The 20,686-nt window shown below is 45.9% G+C and overlaps 2 protein-coding genes across 5 annotated transcripts in view; one reads left to right on the forward strand and one right to left on the reverse strand.

Moving 5' to 3' along the window:
* Nucleotides 1-7,760, forward strand: part of ILDR2 (immunoglobulin like domain containing receptor 2) — a 39,691-nt gene extending 31,931 nt beyond the window's left edge. For all 3 annotated transcript variants that reach the window (XM_052703176.1, XM_052703195.1, XM_052703186.1), the window contains one exon: nt 374-7,760. In XM_052703176.1, coding sequence (XP_052559136.1) covers nt 374-409 — 36 coding nt within the window. In that variant the 3' untranslated portion in view covers nt 410-7,760. The remainder of the gene's footprint in view (nt 1-373) is intronic.
* A 3,453-nt stretch (nt 7,761-11,213) lies between these two features.
* LOC128090753 (zinc finger protein 239-like) lies at nt 11,214-16,466 on the reverse strand. 2 transcript variants are annotated; one of them, XM_052703328.1, is made up of 4 exons: nt 16,366-16,466; nt 15,534-15,722; nt 13,428-13,512; nt 11,214-12,987 (listed from the first exon to the last, which is right to left on the reverse strand). In XM_052703328.1, exons 3-4 carry the CDS (start codon nt 13,471-13,473, stop codon nt 12,071-12,073), a joined length of 963 nt encoding a protein of 320 aa, XP_052559288.1. In that variant the 5' UTR covers nt 13,474-13,512; nt 15,534-15,722; nt 16,366-16,466; the 3' UTR covers nt 11,214-12,070. The 2 variants fall into 2 exon arrangements, with proteins under 2 accessions (XP_052559288.1, XP_052559283.1); XM_052703323.1 differs by having other exon boundaries at nt 15,534-15,689; nt 16,366-16,442.
* Nucleotides 16,467-20,686: the final 4,220 nt, after the last annotated feature.

Here is a 20,686-nt window from a genome sequence, read left to right on the forward strand (position 1 = left end):
GTTTGTGAGAGAGTAGAGCCTGGAGTCTAAGTGTGAGGAACCCTCAGTAGTGCAAGGAACTCTGCAGAGACCTCAGGGGCATAGTTGCGAGGTGACAGATGTTCCTGAGTGTTTGCCCATGAGCAGGTGTGCCATGCATGCCAAAGGCACACAGAGTTACATGGGATGCCAGTAGGTGAAAAAAATCCTGCCACAGTCTGGGCTAGCAAGAGCTGACAAACACGTAGTTTTTGGGGAGAGGGAGACAAACCAAAGTGGCCTGTGTGAGAAAAAAAAAGGGTGTCAGCTTGACTACATTGTTGCCAAAGCTACATCCATCTGATTGTCTGTTCTGTGGGTGCTTTCCTATTGACATCTCTCTCCTCTCTTTCAGAATGATTTCCCAACGAGAATGTCCCTCGTGGTTTGAAGTCACTGTGGACATGTCATGCCAATGGGATGGATGCCATAATGTTGCTGCAGTGGAAAAGATGCAGAGCAACAAGCAAACTGGGCCCCAGTGAACCTTTTCAGCCACCAGCCAGGGACTCCTTGTTCAAAAATTGTTTCATCAGGGCGGTAGACTCCCATAAAGAGCACCCAATCTCAGAGGCTTTGGAAGTCTGCCAGGAGAATGAGCCAGGGCTCTCTTTGGCACCCTCCATTCTGCACAGGAAGGCAGCCATGTCCTTACGACCCCTGCAGCCCTGAACTAGGAGCAAGGCTGCCTTTGTGCCTCTTTTCCTATCTCACGTGCAGAAAGAGGCCTGTGTGCATACCTCAGGCTCCCTCTGTCTCCTCTGTTCACTGGATCAAAATTGTCTCCATGCTTAGAGTCTATTCTGTATCATCCCCACGCTGGGAGGAGACCTTGTTCTTACAACTGCAGACTGCCTCCAAGGCTCTAAATTATGAAAGAAAATCTACATCCTTTCAGATACCACAGAGCAGGACTGATGAGGTGTTTCTTGCAAGGGCTGAACAGAGAGAGAGAGAGACAAGTGTGGTCTGGTTTGTTCAATATATTTAGTTATGTTCATTGTGTGCTGAGAGTTGCAAGTGAGATTGATGTATTGTTTTGAAAGTGGATCAAAGTAGCTTTTCTTGTGATGAGAGCATGATGTATTTTTTCCCCTTATCCCCAACTGTGATTTGTTTTGATAAAGTTGCATTTTCTTGCAGCTCAGCTACGACCCTTTAGAGCTTCAAGCTAGAATATGTACTCCACATATGGTAAGAGTGCTCCAACTTTGCTGGTATTCTGCTCCCAGCACTTCCAGACTTAGTGGCCTTTTTATTTTAAAGAAGTGAAAGGGAAAAAGATGCAGTGAGAAGGTTGAAGATCTTTGTTCTGTGATACTGGGATTGCTCCTTTCTGGTCATTGTTCCCAGGCATTGAACAAGCAGTGACAGCAATTGGAAAAGAATTGACACTGGGTGAACACGAACCTTGAAAGACCTTTTTCAATTACAGTCATTTCTTTCACTACAGTTGTGACATGATTTTAGTGGCTGTTGTCTCAGGAACAGCTGAATTTAGAAGTGACTGCACCACGCCATCTGGAAGCCGACATTCTGGTTTTTGTGGGGTAAAATGCAGTCATTCCTCTATATTTTAGCTGCTAAAATTACATGAGGAAAAATAGTGGGAATTATTCAGGGTCTGGTATCTTGATCACCATCAGGCCTGGAAACAAGTTAGTACTCTGTTTTGTTGTGGATGTTGTCAGCCTCTGAAATGTCATCTCATAACTCTGGGCATCCGTTCATTACCTGGGTTCAAATTCATGAGGTGCTCACTCAAGCAATATGTTTTTGAACACTGGATTGATTGATTAACATCAGTGCAGTTCTCCGTAAAAATTGCAGATTCATTTCTATACAACTCCTTTGCAGTATTAGCTCACCAGGAGTGGTCATGGGAAAGGAAGAGTAATCTCCCCAGACTTGATGGTGTTGTAGTTTTTTTATGCTAGAAGATGAATGACAGAAGGATGGCTTTCTTTTCCACGCTTTTCTTCCTGGACAAAGAAAGATTAGCCTGTAGGAACATAATATACCTGGATCTGTCTCACAGTACGGCTTGAGAAACTAAATTTTAAGTACATTTTGATCCTTTCTCATCATTAATGTATGTTCCTAGGAAAATCACAGCGCAGTTAACAAAAGGCTGGCGGGTGGTTTCCATCTGAGGTCTCCAAGCCCTTGAGGGGCCTACAGTGTTACTCGACATGCCGTTTAAAATTAAACTTTTCACCCTGACATACGATAACACTGTCAAGCAAAAAATGTTAATATTTTGTTGGTCTGAAAATCTTGGGAGGTCCTATGCCATGGATTTTAGGGAAGTTTAACCTGCTGTCCTTTCCGTCAAACATCCAGCAGACTCAGGAAGCGCATCACCACATGGAGATTTGTTTGCATCCACAACAGCGATTGTGTCAGAAACAGGCCCATGAGCAACATGGCTCTATCAGTGTAAGTGAATCGTCTGAAAAGTAGCTTTGTAGAGTTGGGCTTCCATCTCCATAGTTGCACAACCCTAATGACCTGTGACTCCTGGATGAGCAACACAGAGGAGCAGGAAGACAGCAGCAGGTAGGGGTCATTTGTTTCAGAAAAGAGTAATGGTAGCTTTGTGCCTATACCAACTTCAAGAGCACCTGCAGGATGCTGGCACTGGAAAATAATGAGCCTGATTATTGCACTTAGTCTGACAGTGACGGGGTCTCAAATTATAAATTTTCCAGTGATCAATTTTTATTGCTGGCATAAAGTTTAAATCTTTTTCATACAGGATATGGATGTCTGAGTCATGTTGATGATGCAGATGGTTTTGTTGCCTTCAAATGAAGCATCACAACAGTGACTAGCTAAGAAAACAACCAAGATGATAAGTGAATCCCATAAAAAATTATAAGCCCTTAGAGCAACAGCAGGATCAAATATTAGTGCTAAATCTGACTGTGCTGTCAGTAGTGTTATCTGGGCTTCAGAAAAAAGTCTTGACATAATGGGAAATACCAATAGTAATGACTTCTCAGTAATCCCATTATGCCTTTAAAGTATACTGTAAAATTTCCATGGGGTGGGTTTAGTGCAAACATTCTCAGGCCATTTACGCTGAAATGGAAAGTTAACAAAGCCAGCACCTTGAATACTTAAAAGCTTGGAGAAACTCCCACCTGAGACAGATAGCCAGAATTATTCTCTGTGTTGGCATAGAATTATAGAGTCCTGTAATGGTTATGGGCGGAAGGAACCTTAAAGACCATCCAGCTCCACCTCCCTTGCCATGGGCAGGAACACCTTCCACCACTTCAGGCTGTCCAGGGCCCATCCAACCCAGCCTTGAGTGCCTCCAGGGATGGGATATCCACAGCTTCTCTGGGCAGCCTGTGCCAATGCCTCACCGCTCTCTGAGTGAAGAATTTTCTCCTAAACCTCCTAAATTTAACCTAAATCTCCTGTTTTAGTTTAAAACCATTCCCTCTTGTTGCTATCACACCATGTAAAAAAGTCAGTCTCCATCTTTTTAATAAGCCCCCTTTAAGTTCTGAGAGACCACAATGAGGTCCCCTTGGGGCCTTCTTCAGTCTGAACCAGCTCCCTCTGCCTTTCATCATAGGAGAAGTGCTCCAGCCCTCTGACCTTTTGGCCTCCTCTGTACCTGCTCCAACAGCTCTGCATCCTTCTTGTTCTGAGGGCCCTAGGCTTGGACACAGTATTCCATATGGAGTTTCACGGGCAGAGCAGAGGAAGACAATCCTCTCCCTCACCCTGTTGGCCACTCCTCTTTTGGTACAGCCTGGGGTACAGCTGGCCTGGACCGTGGGTGCACACAATGCACACTGCTGGCTTGTGTTTAGCTTTTTGTCCACCAGAACCCCCAAGTCCTTGGCAAGGCTCCTCTCCCAGTTGGTACATATCTGGGATTGTCCCAGCCCAGGTGTAACACCTTGCACTTGGCTGTGCTAAACCTCATGTGGGCCCACTTCTCAAGCCTGTCATCTGGATGACATCCCTTTCTCATACTGTGTGAACTGCACCACTCAGCTTCATGTCATCTGTAAACTTGCTGAGGGTGCAATCGATCCCATCGTCTGTGTCACTGTTAAAAATGCTGAAAAGCATTGCTCCAAGGGTAGACTCCCATGACTGGTCTCCACCTGGAAATAAAGCTGATCACTTTGGCTGCAACCATCCAACCAATTCCTTATCCACCGAACAGTCCAGCATTTAAATCCAATTCAGAGATAAGGATGTAGTATGAGACCATGTCAAAGTCCAGGTAAATAACATGAATTTCCCTTCATTGTCCACCAAGCCATTGCTCCCTCACAGAAGACCACCAGATTAGTCAGGTGCCATCTGCCCTTGGTGAAGCTATGCTGGCTGTCTCAGCTCACCTCCACATTTGTCACGTGCCTTAACATATCTTCCAGGATGATCTGTTTTGTGATCTTCCCAGCCACAGAAGTGAGGATCATGGATCTGTAGTTCCCTGGGTCTTCTTTTTTACCTTTCTTAAAAGTAGGAGTGATGTTTCCCTTTTTCTCACGTTTGTCCAGGCCCCTTCAGATAACATCCCTTCTATATCTCATAACTGTACCACTCAGCTTGGTGTTGTCTGCAAAGTTGCTGAATGCAGACTTGATCCTGCTGTCTGTCATTGATAAAGATGCTGAAGAGCAACAGTCCCAAAACAAACTCCTTTGGGACACCACTCATCACTGGCCTCCAGCTGGACATTGAGCTATTGACCACAGTTCTCTGGCTGTGGCCATCAAGCCAATCTGTATCCACTTAAAATAGGGAAAGAAACGGAAACTGAAGTAAGTATAGTAGCCCTTTTTATTAAGTCAGAGATGGCCACCAGCAACATGCCCCAGGCTGCTTTACCTGTGCAGCCAGCACTGCCAGTCATGTGCTGAGCTTCCTTGGAAAGTTCCAGCTGCCACTGTTGCGTGGATCCCTCAGCAGCACACTGAGTCATGATTTTAACTCTGGATTGTGACTCTGAAATTCCCTGCTGACCATGGATCAGCAGTTAAACTGCTTTCTTGTCCTTTTTGTTCCAACAAGCCCACTCTGGGTGGGTAATACTAGTTCACTAGTTCACCTGCAACAGAAGTAGACAAATAGTTTGGCAACCGATTAAAGACTATTACGTACAGCCTCCCTTTGTAGAGTGCCCTGAAACTGGATATAAAAATTTGTGGGAAGGAGTAGCAAAGAAAATGTCAGGATCAGGCACCTTAAGACAGAATTGATCTTATAAAGGGGAAATTCATTCTCTGAGAATTTTTTTTCAAGTAATTTTAGGAGAGTTAGCACGTGGATGCCACTGTTGGAATGTGACCAGCCTTCCTCAGTAACAGACTAGTTTGACATTGTGCAGAAGAGCTTTTCTCGGCCCATTTGCCAGCTTGCTTCCACAGTCCCAGGTCATCCTGAGTATTCTAACTGCTAATGTCTCTTTTGACCAAAGGTCCCTTCCAAAGCTGCTTCTCTGAAGAAACGCAGAGCAGTCCCTGGCCTGCACAAACACAGATCGCTGAGCAGGAGCGATCACAGAGCATTTTACAAGTCAAATATAGCCACAAACTTTTATGGAATCATAGAATGGGCTGGGTTGAAAAGGACCGCAACGATCAAATAGTTTCAACCCCCCTGCTACATGCAGGGTCGCCAACCACCAAACCAGGCTGCCCAGAGCCACATCCAGCCTGGCCTTGAACACCTACAGGGATGGGGCATCCACAGCCTCCTTGGGCAGCCTGTTCCAGTGTGTCACCAACTGTGTGTGAAAAACTTCCTCCCAGTATCTAACCTAAACTTCCCATCTCAGTTTAAAACCTTCCCCCTTGTCCTATCAATATCCACCCTCATGAACAGTCATTCCCTCTGCTGTTTATACACTCCCTTCAAGTACTGGAAGGCCACACTGAGGTACATAAATACAAAGTTTATCATGCCTGGATTATTCTGAAAATAAAACAAGTTGAGACCGTTCCACTGAGAAAATGCTCAGAGCTATCTTTTTTCCTTCATGGACCTTTCACATGAAGCTGTGGGTGAGGTTCTGTTCTGTGTCACTAAGTACAGGTCAGGGACATGTGGAAATGAAAGCTGAAGTGGCTTTAGCTCACTCTTTAACTGGGCCAGGAGCAAACTGACCTTTGGCATAAGCCAGGTGCTGCAGAACTGACTGACTCCTGGAACCTCTGTAGGGCAGCACTGCCATCTGGCTATAATGGTGTGTATGCTTTGTGTAGCAGCTGAGCTGCCAAAAGTGCAGTCACTTGGGGCTCCTGAAGCCGTTGTCCTATTACCTGGGAGGTCAGAGAAGAGATCCCTGTACTCTACATGATGGGTCAACTATTGTTTTTGATACCACCTCAATAGTGCCAGCTGAATTATCAGCATCAGAAACAGAATGATATTAGTAACAATAGGAATAAGTTGGAGGAATATGCCATGATTCCCATGCCAATTCTCTTGAGACCTTTATAACAGCTTCTGGACATTCACACCTGCCTTTGCTAGGAGAGACCTTCATCCCCTCTCCCTGTCTGCCCTTTGCCCTTTGTCTCCCTGTCTGCCCTCTGCCATGCATGTGATCCCTCTCGGACTGCTCTGCATGCTCGACTGTTCGCAGCTGACCTTCAGCCCGAAGCTTCAGTCAGTTTGGCTGTGGACTGAATTTTGTCTAAACAAAAAAAAAAAACAAAAAACAAAAAACCAAACATTTTTACCACCCCCCCCCCCCCCCCCCCCCCTTATAAAAGCAAAAAATACAGGAAGCACAAAACAAAACCCCAAGCCTTCCATCTATTCTCAAATGCAAGCAGAGATGTTACTGGAAACATTTTAAAAATTCAAGCCGAAGGCAGTTTCAAAGTAAGTGGGTATTGTTTCCAGTCCCAGGGCAGCTGCAGTAAGAGCTCTGAAGAGCAAACAACAAAAGCAAACCCATTCAGATTTCTTTGTCCTTGATGAGAGCAGCAGCAGAGGGAGGGAGGCAGTGCTTCATCACTCAGAGAGTGCAAATGTGACTCCAAGATGTTGTGTTACATCTGAGTTTAGAAGTATGAATTAAAAGCTGTCAGGCTGATTTTAAAAGCAGATCTCAGTCAAGGAAATGGCACAGTTTTCATCTCCAGTGCCTCTTGGTGGATTTCACTTGCTCACTTATCTTTATTCCTGCAAAGCCTTTATTTGTGCCCTGAGAGCCACATGCCCTCTGTGCCCAAACACCAGATGAATGTGGAGGTGATGGGGAGCTCCTGCGCACCCGTGTCACCCAGCCCGCAGAGCACCAGCGCTGGCACATCACACATCCCTCACGTGTTGGCAGCCAGGGGCCTGCTTTTTACACACCCTATTGAGAATTCCAGCCATGGTTATAGTCCTCTTGCTGTTTGTCACAGAGCTGTTGGTTGTATCTTTTTTTTTTTTTCTTTTGTTGCAGTTGCTTGTCTGCAACGGCTTTGTTACGCAGTGAGGGAGCGGCTTTCTTTGCTGTGCTCAGCTTTTGCTATTTTGCTTAAATTCTCCTTCTCACCTGTAATGAAGTTATTTCCATAATGGGATGCTGGAGGGAGTGTCAGAGAGACACACTGCTCTGTACAGCGACAATACAAGCACTTTGACAGCTTTCTGGGACATGTCCTCACCCTCAGTTACTAACCATTATACATTCACCATGCTTGCAGTTTCCAATTTGTTGCTTTTGAGTTGTCACCATGGAGAATAAAAGCAGGAAAAGCTACTGCCAATCTGCCTTTTTATTACAGAATCATAGAATTGCAGAATCATCTGAGTTGGAAGGGACCCTTAAAGGCCATCTAGTCCAACTCCCCTGCAATAAACAAGGACACCTACAGCTCCATCAGGTGCTCGGAGCCCTGTCCAGTCTGACCTTGGGAGTTTCCACAGACGGATGCACTTGATGCTCAAGAGCCTGCTAAATGGTTCATTTATTTAATCCCTTGAAGTTACCTGTTCCCTAGCAAAGCCAGAACCTGTGTTTCCAGAGGCCTCAGTCCTGCTTACCTTGCACTTACAAGGACTTTAACCTCCAGGAAAGTAGAGATGGGGTAAAACCACAGTGTAAAATGCTTCAGGCTTTACCTCTGACAGATATGCAATTAGCAAAAACATAGTCTGCATGCATCTTGGTGCGGCCTATTTACAGACTGCACTGTGCATCCCTCACAGCCAGAAGCCGCTGATGCAGTGCAGGACCTACCTCTGCTCAACAGCTTGGTCACAAGCTGCACAAATACACCTTCACCCAATGTGACAGAACAGACAAGCATGTGTAGCAGGCTTGTAGACTAAGGGACACTTTAAGTTGCACTGGGGGAGAGAAATGTGGTTTGTTTCTTTTTAAATAGAAATATGTATAAATATATATAGTCATTTCTGTGTTCAGTTTTGGGAAGAGAGATCAGAGGCTGCCTTCTGCTCGGGCCATTGTGGTGCCTGAGTAGAAGATGTCATCCTCCAGCTTCAGTAAGGTGCAACTTAGGCTGGTTCTTGTAAATGGTAGTAAAAGGAAAGAAACCTGTATCAAAAGGTCTCTGTGGGCAGCCTGTCATCCTGATGAGAGACGCTTCTTAATTAAGCAAAGATACCACCATACTGTAGCTGAAGCAATTGCTAAGGGTCTCAACTTCCCTGATCACATCAGTGAGTATGCAGTTACAGAGGTCCCAAATACAACAGGTTTAGAGGACTTCAAGCAAATTAAAAGTCTAAAAGTTTTCATACTCAGGTGCGTGCAGCACACAGAGTGCGTTTCAAAGTATCTTTGAAGAGCTTTAGCATAGTTCTGTACTAGTGCTAAGACCTTTGAAAGGAAAAGTGCAGGTATCATCTCAGCTATTGCCCAGCAGACCTGAGATCGATACACCTCTGTGAATAGCTCAACTTCACTTGTAGGCCAAACTGTTTAGAAACAGCCCATGCAGCTAAGCTAAACTGGTTCTTCTTTGAGCATCTCAATTACACTGACTTCATGATTAAACTCATAGAACCATGGAATATCCTGAGCTGGAAGGAACTCGCTCTCTGAGCATCTCCTTAAACTCCAGCAGCTTGAGGTTGTGCCCACTGCCTCAGGGGGAGAAGAGAATGGGGTCATGGTAGAGCACCCTACTCCCACCCACATCCTTGTTCTTCCAGCTCCACTGTCACAATCCTTGGCTGCTTGCTCTGCTTTGCTCAGCAGAGTGCTCTCTGTCACACAGACAAATTGACATCAGAGCATCATAAAGGCCACTAAACCAGGGGTGTGTTGTGATGCAGTGATGACTTCACAATGACATACAGCGGTTGTCATGGCTGCCCAGGCCTGTGCTGCACCTGGTGTCCTGGAATGTATACATTTATCATGGCAACAAGAACAAGCTTGAGTGTACTGGACTGATTTGGCAAGGTGCTGATGGTGGAGGGTCTGCAGAGCTGACCTTGCTGAGAAGGGACCCCACAGTGGACAGCCATTTTCGGATCCCAAGGGCTGTCTGTCCATCCTACACAGTAGCACCGAGATGTGGCATTGTGGAGCTTTCTTAACACCTCCCTCGCTTTCAAAGGTAAGGAATATGAAGCTGAATTGTATGCTCTGCGTTTTGGACTATAGCATTCGTAACTACTGAACAGTGTGTGAAATGCCCTATTGAACAGTGTGTGAAATGCCCTGTTGAACAATGTGTGAAATGCCCTATTGAACAATGTGTGAAATGCCCTGGCCTGATGTGGCCAAGTGGAGAGCACTGCACGCTGCCTAATACATGAAGACTCAATGGGAACAGATAATGCCCATCAGTAGGTTCTCTGTGTGCTCTTTGAAAAACAAACAGAAGCAGATGATTGTGCCAAGGAGTTCACATGGGCTACTATTACTTGGCTTCCATGCCCCTGACATGTTTAATTTACCATGTAGAAGTAATACTCCTGTTTACAGCATTGTTTTGCTCCTAACACAAATGTACACAAGATATGTGCAAGATACACAAGATCTGGTATTCCAACTCAGTTTTCAGCCAATTTATGAAGGAGAATAACAACTTCCATTTAGCATCAAAACATTTTTGGTAACAGAATGAGTACTAAGGACACCAAAAATGAACTGTCCTTTCATAAGGCTCCGGACGTGGCTGGGGGAGCGCAGAAACAACAAAGGCAATCTGTCAGGCTTTTTCAGGTCAAGTTCTTCCTAGAAACATTAACAAAAAAAAGTGCAACAAGGAGACAAACATCTTAAACAATGTCTTCTGTGGGAACTAACAGCAATACTTGATGTGTTATTTGTTTGTTGGCCTGCCTTTTTTTACACCAAGCTTGTCACTGATGTGTACCACATACCCTGGTGCTTGTGAGACCGTGGTCTGGATTGGACAAGTATTGTTTAAAATGAACCCTCTTGTCTTTCATTTTACAAACATGGATCATTTCATGGATGTGATTGAGGGCAGTCATGTGCACAGTTAACCAGTACAGATTTATTAATTCAGACTCTTGGGAGAGGGTGGGAGCAGAGTGAGAGCAAACAAATTAAACCAGCTCTATTGCCAGGGGAGCATGAAGCTGAGCATAGCAGCTGGAAGTTAAGGTGTGCTACATTACTCAGCCTGTAATTCCAATCATAATGCTGCTGTTCAGAGCTTGCTTCTTTCAAAATCCCATGCTTTTCAATCTGGACCTTCTTTTGGTCCTTACTGATACCTGCTATTTGGAAGCTCATCTTCATGAGAATGCTCATTGTTAGCATTGGGCTGATAAACAACGCTGAAAATAGAAATTCTACAGAACAACAGATTCAAGCACTTCGTTTTCTTGCCTAAAGCACACTGATTTCTTCAACTGTTTGGCTCTGTGGGTGGAATTTCAGTATATATTGCTACGTTCATTACAGGGAGTTCTTCCGCGCTAGAGATATTAACATATTTGTTATTACTGCCAGTTCTCTCCTCCCCCGTACCAAGCAGTCGTTTGAGCTAAATTTCCTTGTAAGGACAGACTCCCAGCAGTAGTATTTTTCTCCTCAAAGTGAAGATCTCTTCAGAGGTCAGTTCATTCTGCTTTCTCAGAATTCTGCCTCCCCCATATTCCTTAGACAGTCATTAGTAAAGAAGATGTCAAAACCACCTGCAAAAATTCATGGGAATTCTAGAAATCAATGTCAACATCAACTCTTTGCAATCATTAACAACTCAAAGGCGGTGTTAGAGTTAAAAGCTTTTATGCAAGAAAAGATATTTAACACTGAATACAAAATCGGTTTGACATAGCTTATTTTGAAACATCATCCTCTTTCTTTTCATCAAGTGTCAATTAAAAATCACAATTAAAAAAAGTCATCCGAAATACTTTTAAAAGCCTTATAAAAACATTCATAAAGTGCCACCCACAAAAGCGCCTAAACAAGAATCTGAGAGAAGTACCTATTAGGATGTTAATTTACTTAATTGCTGCTGAGGACAAAGCTGTCAAACTGCTGAGGACAAAGCATCATCATCTGAGAACCTGCCAATTTAACAGCTATCCAACTGAGCAGAAATACAGTTCCAGACATGGCCCGCACAGAGGATGGCTGGGCCTGTGACATACACTCTCAGGCATCGAACTCTGTGTTGCAGGGGTTTGAAATAAATAGCTAACACCACCTAAACCCAAGAAAACTGCCAAGTGGGAGATGTGGATTCTGAGGGGAGCAATCATGCTAAGCTATGGCTTTACAACAAAGGCAAAACCCAGGCAATTTATACAGCAGATTTTAGGACAAAAATCACAACCCTCTAAGAATAACAAAAGAAGGCACTGATCCTTGGAATGTCTCTCCCTCCTGGTCTTGAACACACCATACGGTAAGTATCTTTCTTCCCTCAAAGAGGGGCTGAGAACTGCTACCCCACGCAGTGAACCTGCGCTAGTTCATTCAGCGCAGGCTGAGTGCCTAGGCAGTGCTCACAGACCGATCAACCCAGAAGGACACAGGCTCTGAGGGCTCCCTGCCCCAGTTCACACCCCATATGAAGCATCCAACGGCACCAGGTCCATGGCCCATCATCCACGTGGCCAACTACACTGCATGGTGCTTTTGGTGACGCACCAGCTGGGGCTGGAAACGAAAGCTTGCTCCGCACTGGCCGCAGCGGTATGGCTGCTCACCCGTGTGGATGCGGGTGTGCTTGATGAGGTTGGAGTTGCCACTGAAGCCCCGGCCACATTGGCTGCACTTGTAAGGCTTCTCACCGGTGTGGGTACGAGCGTGGTTAATGAGGTCGGAGCTCTGCCCGAAGCGTTTGCCACACTGACCGCAAGAGTAAGGCCGGACACCGCTGTGGGCCTGCTGGTGCTGAAGGAGGTGGGAGTGCTGACTGAAGCTTTTCCCACAGGCTGAGCACTTGTAGGGCCGCTCGCCTGTGTGCATACGCTGGTGTTTGATGCAGGTGGAGCTATCGCTGAAGATCTTCCCACACTCGCTGCACATGTAGGGTTTGAGCCCGGTGTGGATGCGCTGGTGCTTCAGGAGGTTAGAACTCTGGCTGAAGCTCTTTCCACACTCCGCACAAGTGTAGGGTTTCTGGCCGGTATGGACTCGCCGGTGCTGGATGAGGTGGGAGCTCTGGCTGAAGCCCTTGCCACACTCCCCACACAAGAACGGGCGCTCTCCGGTGTGCATTCGCTGGTGCTGGATGAGGTGGATGCTCCGGCTGAAGCCCTTGCCACACTCGGAGCAGATGGTGGGCCGCTCTGCACGAGGGGCTCGCCGTCGTGCTCCCACCCTTCTCTCTTGTCTTTTCACCAGGCTGATAGCAGAGCAAGACAGCTTAGCCTCCTCTGCCTCCCTGCGGTCACCTTGCTGTGCCTCTGTGGAACCACACTGACTTCCATCACCGTTCTCCAGCTGTTCCTCTTCTCCTACGGATTCTGCTGCCAGCAAGTCCTGTGGATCTGTGCTTGCAAAGTGATTCAGAAAGGGATCGATCTCAGCACCTGGAAAAAATGACAACTAGTTGCTGTTATCACTAATTGTAATTATTGCTGAGAGACAAGGATGGCAGAGAACAGGTGAGCTCTTCTCCCAGAGAGTATCGTCTGCACTGTGTAGGAGAAGCAGTTCCAGGGAAGGACTGGGATCAAATGTAAAACTAGTTGTGAGAATGCGACCTCATCATGCGACCCAGAGCAGATGTGCCACAAAAGGCAGTGCTGAGGGCAGTGCAGTCAGCCTTTCCTTGCCCCCAGGAAATTGTCGCATTCTGTCTTCTTAATATTCTGTCTTTCATACATACTCTTAATAGCACATTACAAGGCTGCAGTGACAGGGAAAGAGAAGGTCTCAAATCAAGCTGGATGAAATAAAGTAGTTTGAAGAACACTGCAGAAGCTCAAATTGCTTTCTTGCTTTCTATGTTTATGAACTCATTCCTTACCCATGTCCTTTGAGGCCTCATAATCTTGATCTTCTCCTTGGTCCATCTCGGCAGCTTATGTCAGGTTCACCAATCAGGAATCCTCCTTACAAAAGCAAACAAATCTTAGTTGAATATTCAGCAATAGTGTCACATAATATGCCTTAAAATCTACTCCCCCTACTGAATATGGAGAACAGATGGAGAAATTGCTTAAAAGTATGGAACAATCTGAGCAACAAACGTTTATGGGCACCCTGTGCACCAATGAGGTATCTGATGTCAGATGTTTTATTTTCTTATAGGAGATTCAAGGTTGCCTCTTTTCTGATGACCAGTATATGAGGAGGGAGATATACCAGATGTGCTGGACGCAGAATTGAGAGACAGCAACAACAGCCATAAGTTTAAAGAAAAAGCAAAACTCAGCCAATCTGCATGCACAGTTGAATTGGAGGCATTTCTGTGACAATGACAACCACAAGAATAATCTTAAAATTATTATTATTTAAATTAAAATTATTCTTAAACTTATTCTAAATGGAAAATGACTCTTTAGTCACCAGAGCATGATTTTCTTACTTGCTACCTCAATTCTCCTTTCTCCTCCGAGAAAAGACTCTCAGGCTGAGGGAGCTAAACCAACGAAACAGGCAATATGATGTTATGTCTATTCCTACTGGATTCTGGCAGATCCCTGCTTTGCAACTCCAACAATTGCCACAAAAGCAATTATTGGGCAGGTTGGTCTTACAAATGCCACCAGCACAAAAGGTAGGCACTGGCAATTGATGCAGAAAAAATGCAGGAGAATAGAGAAAGTACAGTGGTATGAAAAAAGTCCCACTTTATTTCAAAAAGGAAGAATCAAAGGTGGCAGGGGAAGGAATCCAGCTGGGTGAATCTAGGACTGGAGAATGATACGCATCACAGAGTTTCTAGGAATATTTTTAAAGTATTTAAGACATTGTTTGTTGTTTTTTTTTTAACTCTCCTTTTAATCCTTAGTTCCCTAAGTGCCAGCTAGCACCCCTTCAGAAACATTTTCCCAGAATTATGCTTCAAACTACCAATCCTTGTTTATGTATGGCTGAGCCATGGGAAAAGTACATTTTTGGACAGCAATTCAGCTGCAATTGGTTAACTGGACAGATGGCCTCTAGTGCAAACAAACAGCATAAAGTGATGGGTGTTTTGTTGTGGACTGCTTCATCCATCACCAACAGCTATTTATTGAATGGTAACAAGCAGTAAGAGATTAGATAGTGTCAGAATTAAGGAGACTACTCAGATGAGGGGAGTGGTCCTGGACAGATACCAGTCTTGAAGTCTTTGATCTTGGGTCGCAAAGTTGGACAGAAAGAAAGGGAGCAAGCAAAAGAGACTTGCTGAACTACAGAACGATGAAGAAAGAAAGTGAAAGGGGAAAGCAGAAGCTGAGTGCCTACTAAATAAATATCTGCTGAATGCTGATGGAGACCATCTCAGCAGATGTGCCATTTCAGGCTGTCCTGAGCCAACACGTTAGGTTGCTTTCAGGAGCCTTACAGCTCTCAGAACTTCACAACTACTGAGAATCTCTGTTGCAGCAGATTGATGGTAGGAGCCAACCCAGCTACCAACATGCTGCAGTGTGTACCAGATGGCCTGTTCCACCCAAAAGCAGGAGCCAAAGCCCCATGCACATACAGGCCTTTTCCCTGAGTGGCTAACCACAAACAGCAGGGTTTCCCTGTAAAGGGTGTACATATGGGACCTGCAGAGAAGCAGTTCAGAGGTGGTACCAGCATCTTGCTAAATGTCTGACCACAGCTACCAGGGGAAGTCTCAAAGCACGCAAACAAGTCAGAAGGAAGAGTTCGCTTCTGATCCTGCAAAGACCTCCTGATGCATGGCTGCTGTGCTCAGATTTGCTATGGCAGCACAACAAAAAGCAGACAGTCCTTATACATTGACAGGCTAGCCTGGGGTCGGGAGAGTTTCCTCCTTTCCCATGATCAGTCATCTCTGTACAAAGAGGAGACTGATCTCACCAACAGAGAAGACAGTCCTTCAGGATCTGACAATCCATTGTCTATACCTCAGCTGTTTGCTGATGACTCTTCATTTTCTCTCCTGACCACTCACCTCCATAGCTGTCCTGTGGCTGCGTTGGATTGTGGAGGCTGTAGGAGTCATCCCAGTGTAGAGCTCCATCTCTCAGGCTCCTTGGGGTCCTGCAGTCTGCTCCTGAAGTGCTGGCGCTGTCTGAGTGTTCTCTGCATGGTCACTCCGGGCACCAAGCTGCCATTCAGAGCAAGGTGTGAATATCCCATGCTGGAAGGGACCCACAAGGATTACCGAGTCCAACTCCGGACTCCACACATGACCACCCAAAATCCAAACCCTGTGTCTGAAAGTAGTGTCCAAGCACTCCCTGAACTCCGGCACATGGGGCCATGCCCATCACCCTGGGCAGCCCGTGCCATGCCCACCACCCTGTGGTGCAGAACCTGTTCCTGATATACAGCACTAGCTGGCGATGTCCTCCCTAAAGCAGGGGTTGCTGTGCTGGGACGGGCAGGAGGTGGGGTGGCCAGGGCACTGCCATAACACCCGAAAAGGGATGAGAAGAAGAAGCGGGAGACGTGGAGCTCTGGGGAACCGGGGCAACGTGTGAGGCTGCCTGTGTGCAACAGAGATCGGAAACTGGGCAAGAAGATGCTTTTGCCCGCGGCAGGTGGAAAGCGATGGGACGAGGGAACTGCGCTACAAGCAAGGGACAGGAGAACACAGGGACAGCGGCTAAAGCGGAGACTGGAGTAGAAAAAGGGCAGCCGGCCCTCTCCTCCTCTTCTCCGGGCAGGTCCTCCCTCCACGATGCCGACAGACAAAGGCTCTGTCGAAGCTTCCAACCCGTGCAGCCCTCTCCCGGCCCAGCGCTCCGCTGCTGCCCACCATCCAGCCGCCCCGCGCCTACCTGCAGGGCGCCCGCTGCCGCACGGCGCCGCCACGCTTCCTGCTCCGCGGGCAAAGGGCGCTTCCTGGGCGGGGCGGCGCGGCTGGGAGCCGTGCGGGAAGGGAGGGAGGCGGGAAGGCCGTGCTCGGCTCTGGGGGAAGCGGGCTGTGAGGAGGGGAGTCGTTCCCGCGTGGAGCTGCGTAGGGCCCCAGCCAACCCGGCCTCGTACCCTCCAGGGATGGGGCATGCACAGCTTCTCTGGGCAGCTGTACCACTGCCTCACTGCCCTCTGACTATCTTAGAGAAGCTTCCCTGTTGCACTGGGCAACGCGAGGAAGGGCTCACCTGGGCCTCTGCAGGACTGAGTTGGAGCTGTGTCTGGAGACTCCCTCCAGAGCACAGAACACATCAGCCTGTGACAGCGAGCTGATGCAGTGTTCCTGGTGTGCCCACCGGCAGAAACCTTAAGTGTGCCCTAAGTACTATGGAAACTGCAGTAACAGGGAAATCTTTTTTTGTCATGCTGAGGCTTTAAGTGTCAGTTTGCATTATCACTTTCTGTTTGAGAAGTTGTCTGACCGATACAAACTCTTCAGACTTGCAGTCTGTGCTTAGCCTGGGTCTGAGCAGATGGAGAAATGGCCGTAGACAAAATAAATTGAGAATACTGAAATAGGGTGAATGGGAGGGTCAGATTGGATGTTAGAAGAAATTTCTCAGGAAGAGTGGTAAAGTGTTGATATTGGCTGCTCAGGGAAGTGGTGGAGTCACCGTCCCTGGAGGTGTTCAAGAGTCATGGAGATGTGGCACTGAGGGACATGGTTAGTGAGCATGGTGGGGATGAACTGATGGATAGACCAGATGATCTTAGTGGTCTTTTCTAACCTAATGGTTCTGATTCTGTAGCCTCATCGGTCTGTAGAACAGTACAGCTGCCAGGCACATTGCTGCATCCTTGTCATGTTTGCAGCACAACACGTACACTTAGAAATGGGGAAGGCAGAAGATCAATGTGTTCGCAGTCAAAGTACAAATGTATAGAGAGGAATGAATGACAAATGTATCCTGCACATGAAACTACAGTACTGACCGTGGCTTAAATACTGATATGAAGGAACATTGGGCTCAGGCATCAAACTGCTGTCCAGCATCAGTGAAGGCAACCGATGAATTCATTTTCAAATACAACGTTGAGAAGAAGGTGATTGGAAGCCTTCGGTTTCAATCTACCATGACAAATCCTGTCTAACTACTATGACTGCCTGCTATCCAGGCAATGACTGGTGATGTGGCCAACAAAGACTTAAGGTAGTTTAGCAAGGAGAAGGGCAAAGTTCCTCACACATGCCAAAATAATCATGTGCATCAGTACAGACTGGGAATTGGCTGTCTGAGCGAGTGCCATGTTGAACAGGACCTGCACACCAAGCAGAATACAGCGCAGTATGCTCCAGTTACAAACAGGGCAGCTTGCATACTGGGCTATATCAGGGAAAGAATGGCTGGCAGGTCGACAGAGGTCATCATCACACTCTGTTCAGAGATGGGGAGGCTGCACCTGTAATACTACGTCCAGCTTCAGGCCCCCCAATGGATATGGAAAAACTGGACAGCATGCCCAAGTTGCTTAGGAGCCTAAAACATGTGAACAGTGAGCAGAAGCAAACTATTCTGCATAGAGGGAAATGATAAAACAAGTCTGGTTTAAAAAATCAGGCTGGACACTGAGAAATACTTCTTTGTTATGGGAGTAGTGTATGAGAGGAGCAGGCTACCTTACAGGGTGCTGGTTCTCCGATCTTGGAGGCTTTTGAAACTTGGCTGGACAAACCCATGGCAGACCTGTTCTAGTGCTGGTAGTAGCTGTGCTTTGAGCAGGAGGTTAGACTGCAGAGGTCTCTTCCAATCAACATTTCAGTGATTCTACAAGCAACCATGCATGTGTCGTCCCACAGACAACTCAATAATTACAAATTGGTAATTAGGGAGAAATCTTTCCAAGAGAGTTTGACTGTCTTAAAAATGTGGAAAGCAGTAAAGTGCCCAAAGCGTGTAATGTAGTCGTATTTCAAGGAAAAGAGAAACCAAGTGTCTCTAGGCTGATAAAAATGGTAAGCTGTCATTTACAAACTCACTATTAAAATACAACTGCCTGAATCGAGTTGGGTGCTTTTGGAAAAGTTCCTGCATTTCAAGATAACTGTGTTCAGAAACACTCCCATGTCAAGTCTTGGCTGCATTTAGTTGCTACTGCACAGCAACTTTACTGTTTGGTGAGGCTTCATTTGGCCAATGTTTTGGAAGTACCCTTTTTTTGTTGTTGTTTTGACAAAGCTGATGTACTGTTTTTTAAAAGTTCCATGCATTGAGTGTTAGAAATGCTTATTCATTTATTTATATGTCTTTAAAACAACCTAAACAGCTGAAATGACCAAAGATGTGTGTCTAATGATGAGTTTGTTGGAGCAAAGCAATGAAATCTGATGAGAATTACAGTCAGTAAGGGGAAGCACTACACTGGGAAATAATTAAGTTTCCACTTTGCAGTGAGTTCTAGCAAACCCTCAGCTTTACCGTTCTGTTGGTGTTGTAGTGCCTGAATGAATGCTTTATCTATCCAACAGTCTTTATAGTAATTACTTTGCATTTAGCTCAACTGCCATCTGAATACAGGGGAAGAAGGTCTTAAGGACGTTTGAATGATTGTGGCTACCCACTGAAGATTGTTTCTTAAACTTAGGTATTGATCAACCATTTTCACTTGAAAGAGCAGAATGATATATTAATCACTCAAATGTAGAGCACCATTGCTCTCCACTACTGCTAAAAAGTAACAAACAGTAAGGCCAGTTTGCTGTCTTATTCTTCTTCAAACACATTTAGCAGAGAACACAACTGCAAATATTTGAGCTTTAAACTACAGACACGCTTTTCCATACCATAGAAAAGGTTGCTTGTTAACACTGCAGAAAGCATAGTGCCTTTCCAGAGGACACTGACATCCCATGGTTTGGATTGGAATTACCAAAGCTCCCCCTTCACTTTCGCAGCTGTTTCTGATATGGGAATGACAGAATCATCAGATAGCTGAAGTTGGAAGGCACTTCTGGAGGATCACCAGGTGCAACCCTCTGCTCAAGCAAGGACACCTACAGCAGGCTGCCCTGGATCACATCCAGTTGGGCTCTGAATATCAGTTTTACTGTCTCTGTGACACACATCTGTATTCTATTTCATGGGATGTGGGAAGACCCCTCCCCTCCTTACCCCCTACCTATTATTGCTTTGGCAGTGCTCTTAGAAAACCCTCTGAGAATCAGAAAAATAAACAAAAACAACAATAGCTACAAAGCTCAACAAAAAAAAAAACCCCAAACCACCAAAACAAAAAAAAATCCCTGTGAAAACAGGTTGGGAAATTAAATTGAGGAGTCTCAACAGACACTGGATTCTACGAATGCTTCATCTTCAGCAAACATTCAGTTTACATAGCCTGCAAACTAAACAGCTGAGATGGTTTGGTGGACTCACCATCACTGGAGGTATTCAAGAACCATGTGGCACTGAGGGACGTGGTCAGTGGGCACAGTGGAAATGGGTTGGTGGTTGGACTGGGTGATCTTAGTGGTCTTTTCCAATCTTCATGATACCAGGATTTTACGTCGTTTTGCTGTTTATCTCCCTGTTGCACAGAAATGGGACATGCTCTGTCATAAGGTGACAGCAGGTGATGTTTGTTGGTAGTAGCAAACTGCTTTCCAAGGGCTCATCTAATCATTTAAGTCCACCTCATGGATGTAGCAAGTTCTGTGCTCTTTTGTTTTTTGGCTTTCCCTTAATACCTGCAGCTGAAGTGTGAGGAGTAGTTTATGTCTCTCCACCCTCCAATATTAGGAATAACTGAACATTTTCAAGGAGCTGTTAACTCAGGACTTGTTATCCAAGGAAAAGAACAACAGATGCAGTGTGTGTGTTGGGGCATAGGTTAGGTATGTAGAAAGCCTTAAAAAAAACCATATTGAGCACCTGAAGTGAGGTGAGAGGAAGCGGCAGATTCATTTCACAGCAGTTTTTGAGGAGGTTATGGGGTACTGCTGATGTACCCCTATGCTGGGAGGGCTATATCAGACATTCAGAAGCATTGGGAAGGCAGCTGGGATGCGTCAAGTACAACATCTTGTACAGTGGTGAGAGAATTGAAGGGGAACCACCAATGTGGCAGTTATCACTTAAGCTTGTATTTTGGCAGGGCAAAGCTGCAAATTGTTTGTACAGCTGTGACTGTGCTCTGCTAATTTTATTTTCCAGCTATATAAATGTTCCAGTGTATGCTGAGAATTTT

This window comes from Tympanuchus pallidicinctus, unplaced genomic scaffold (genome assembly GCF_026119805.1).
Source record: "Tympanuchus pallidicinctus isolate F22 unplaced genomic scaffold, pur_lepc_1.0 scaffold10, whole genome shotgun sequence".
NCBI lineage: Eukaryota > Metazoa > Chordata > Aves > Galliformes > Phasianidae > Tympanuchus > Tympanuchus pallidicinctus.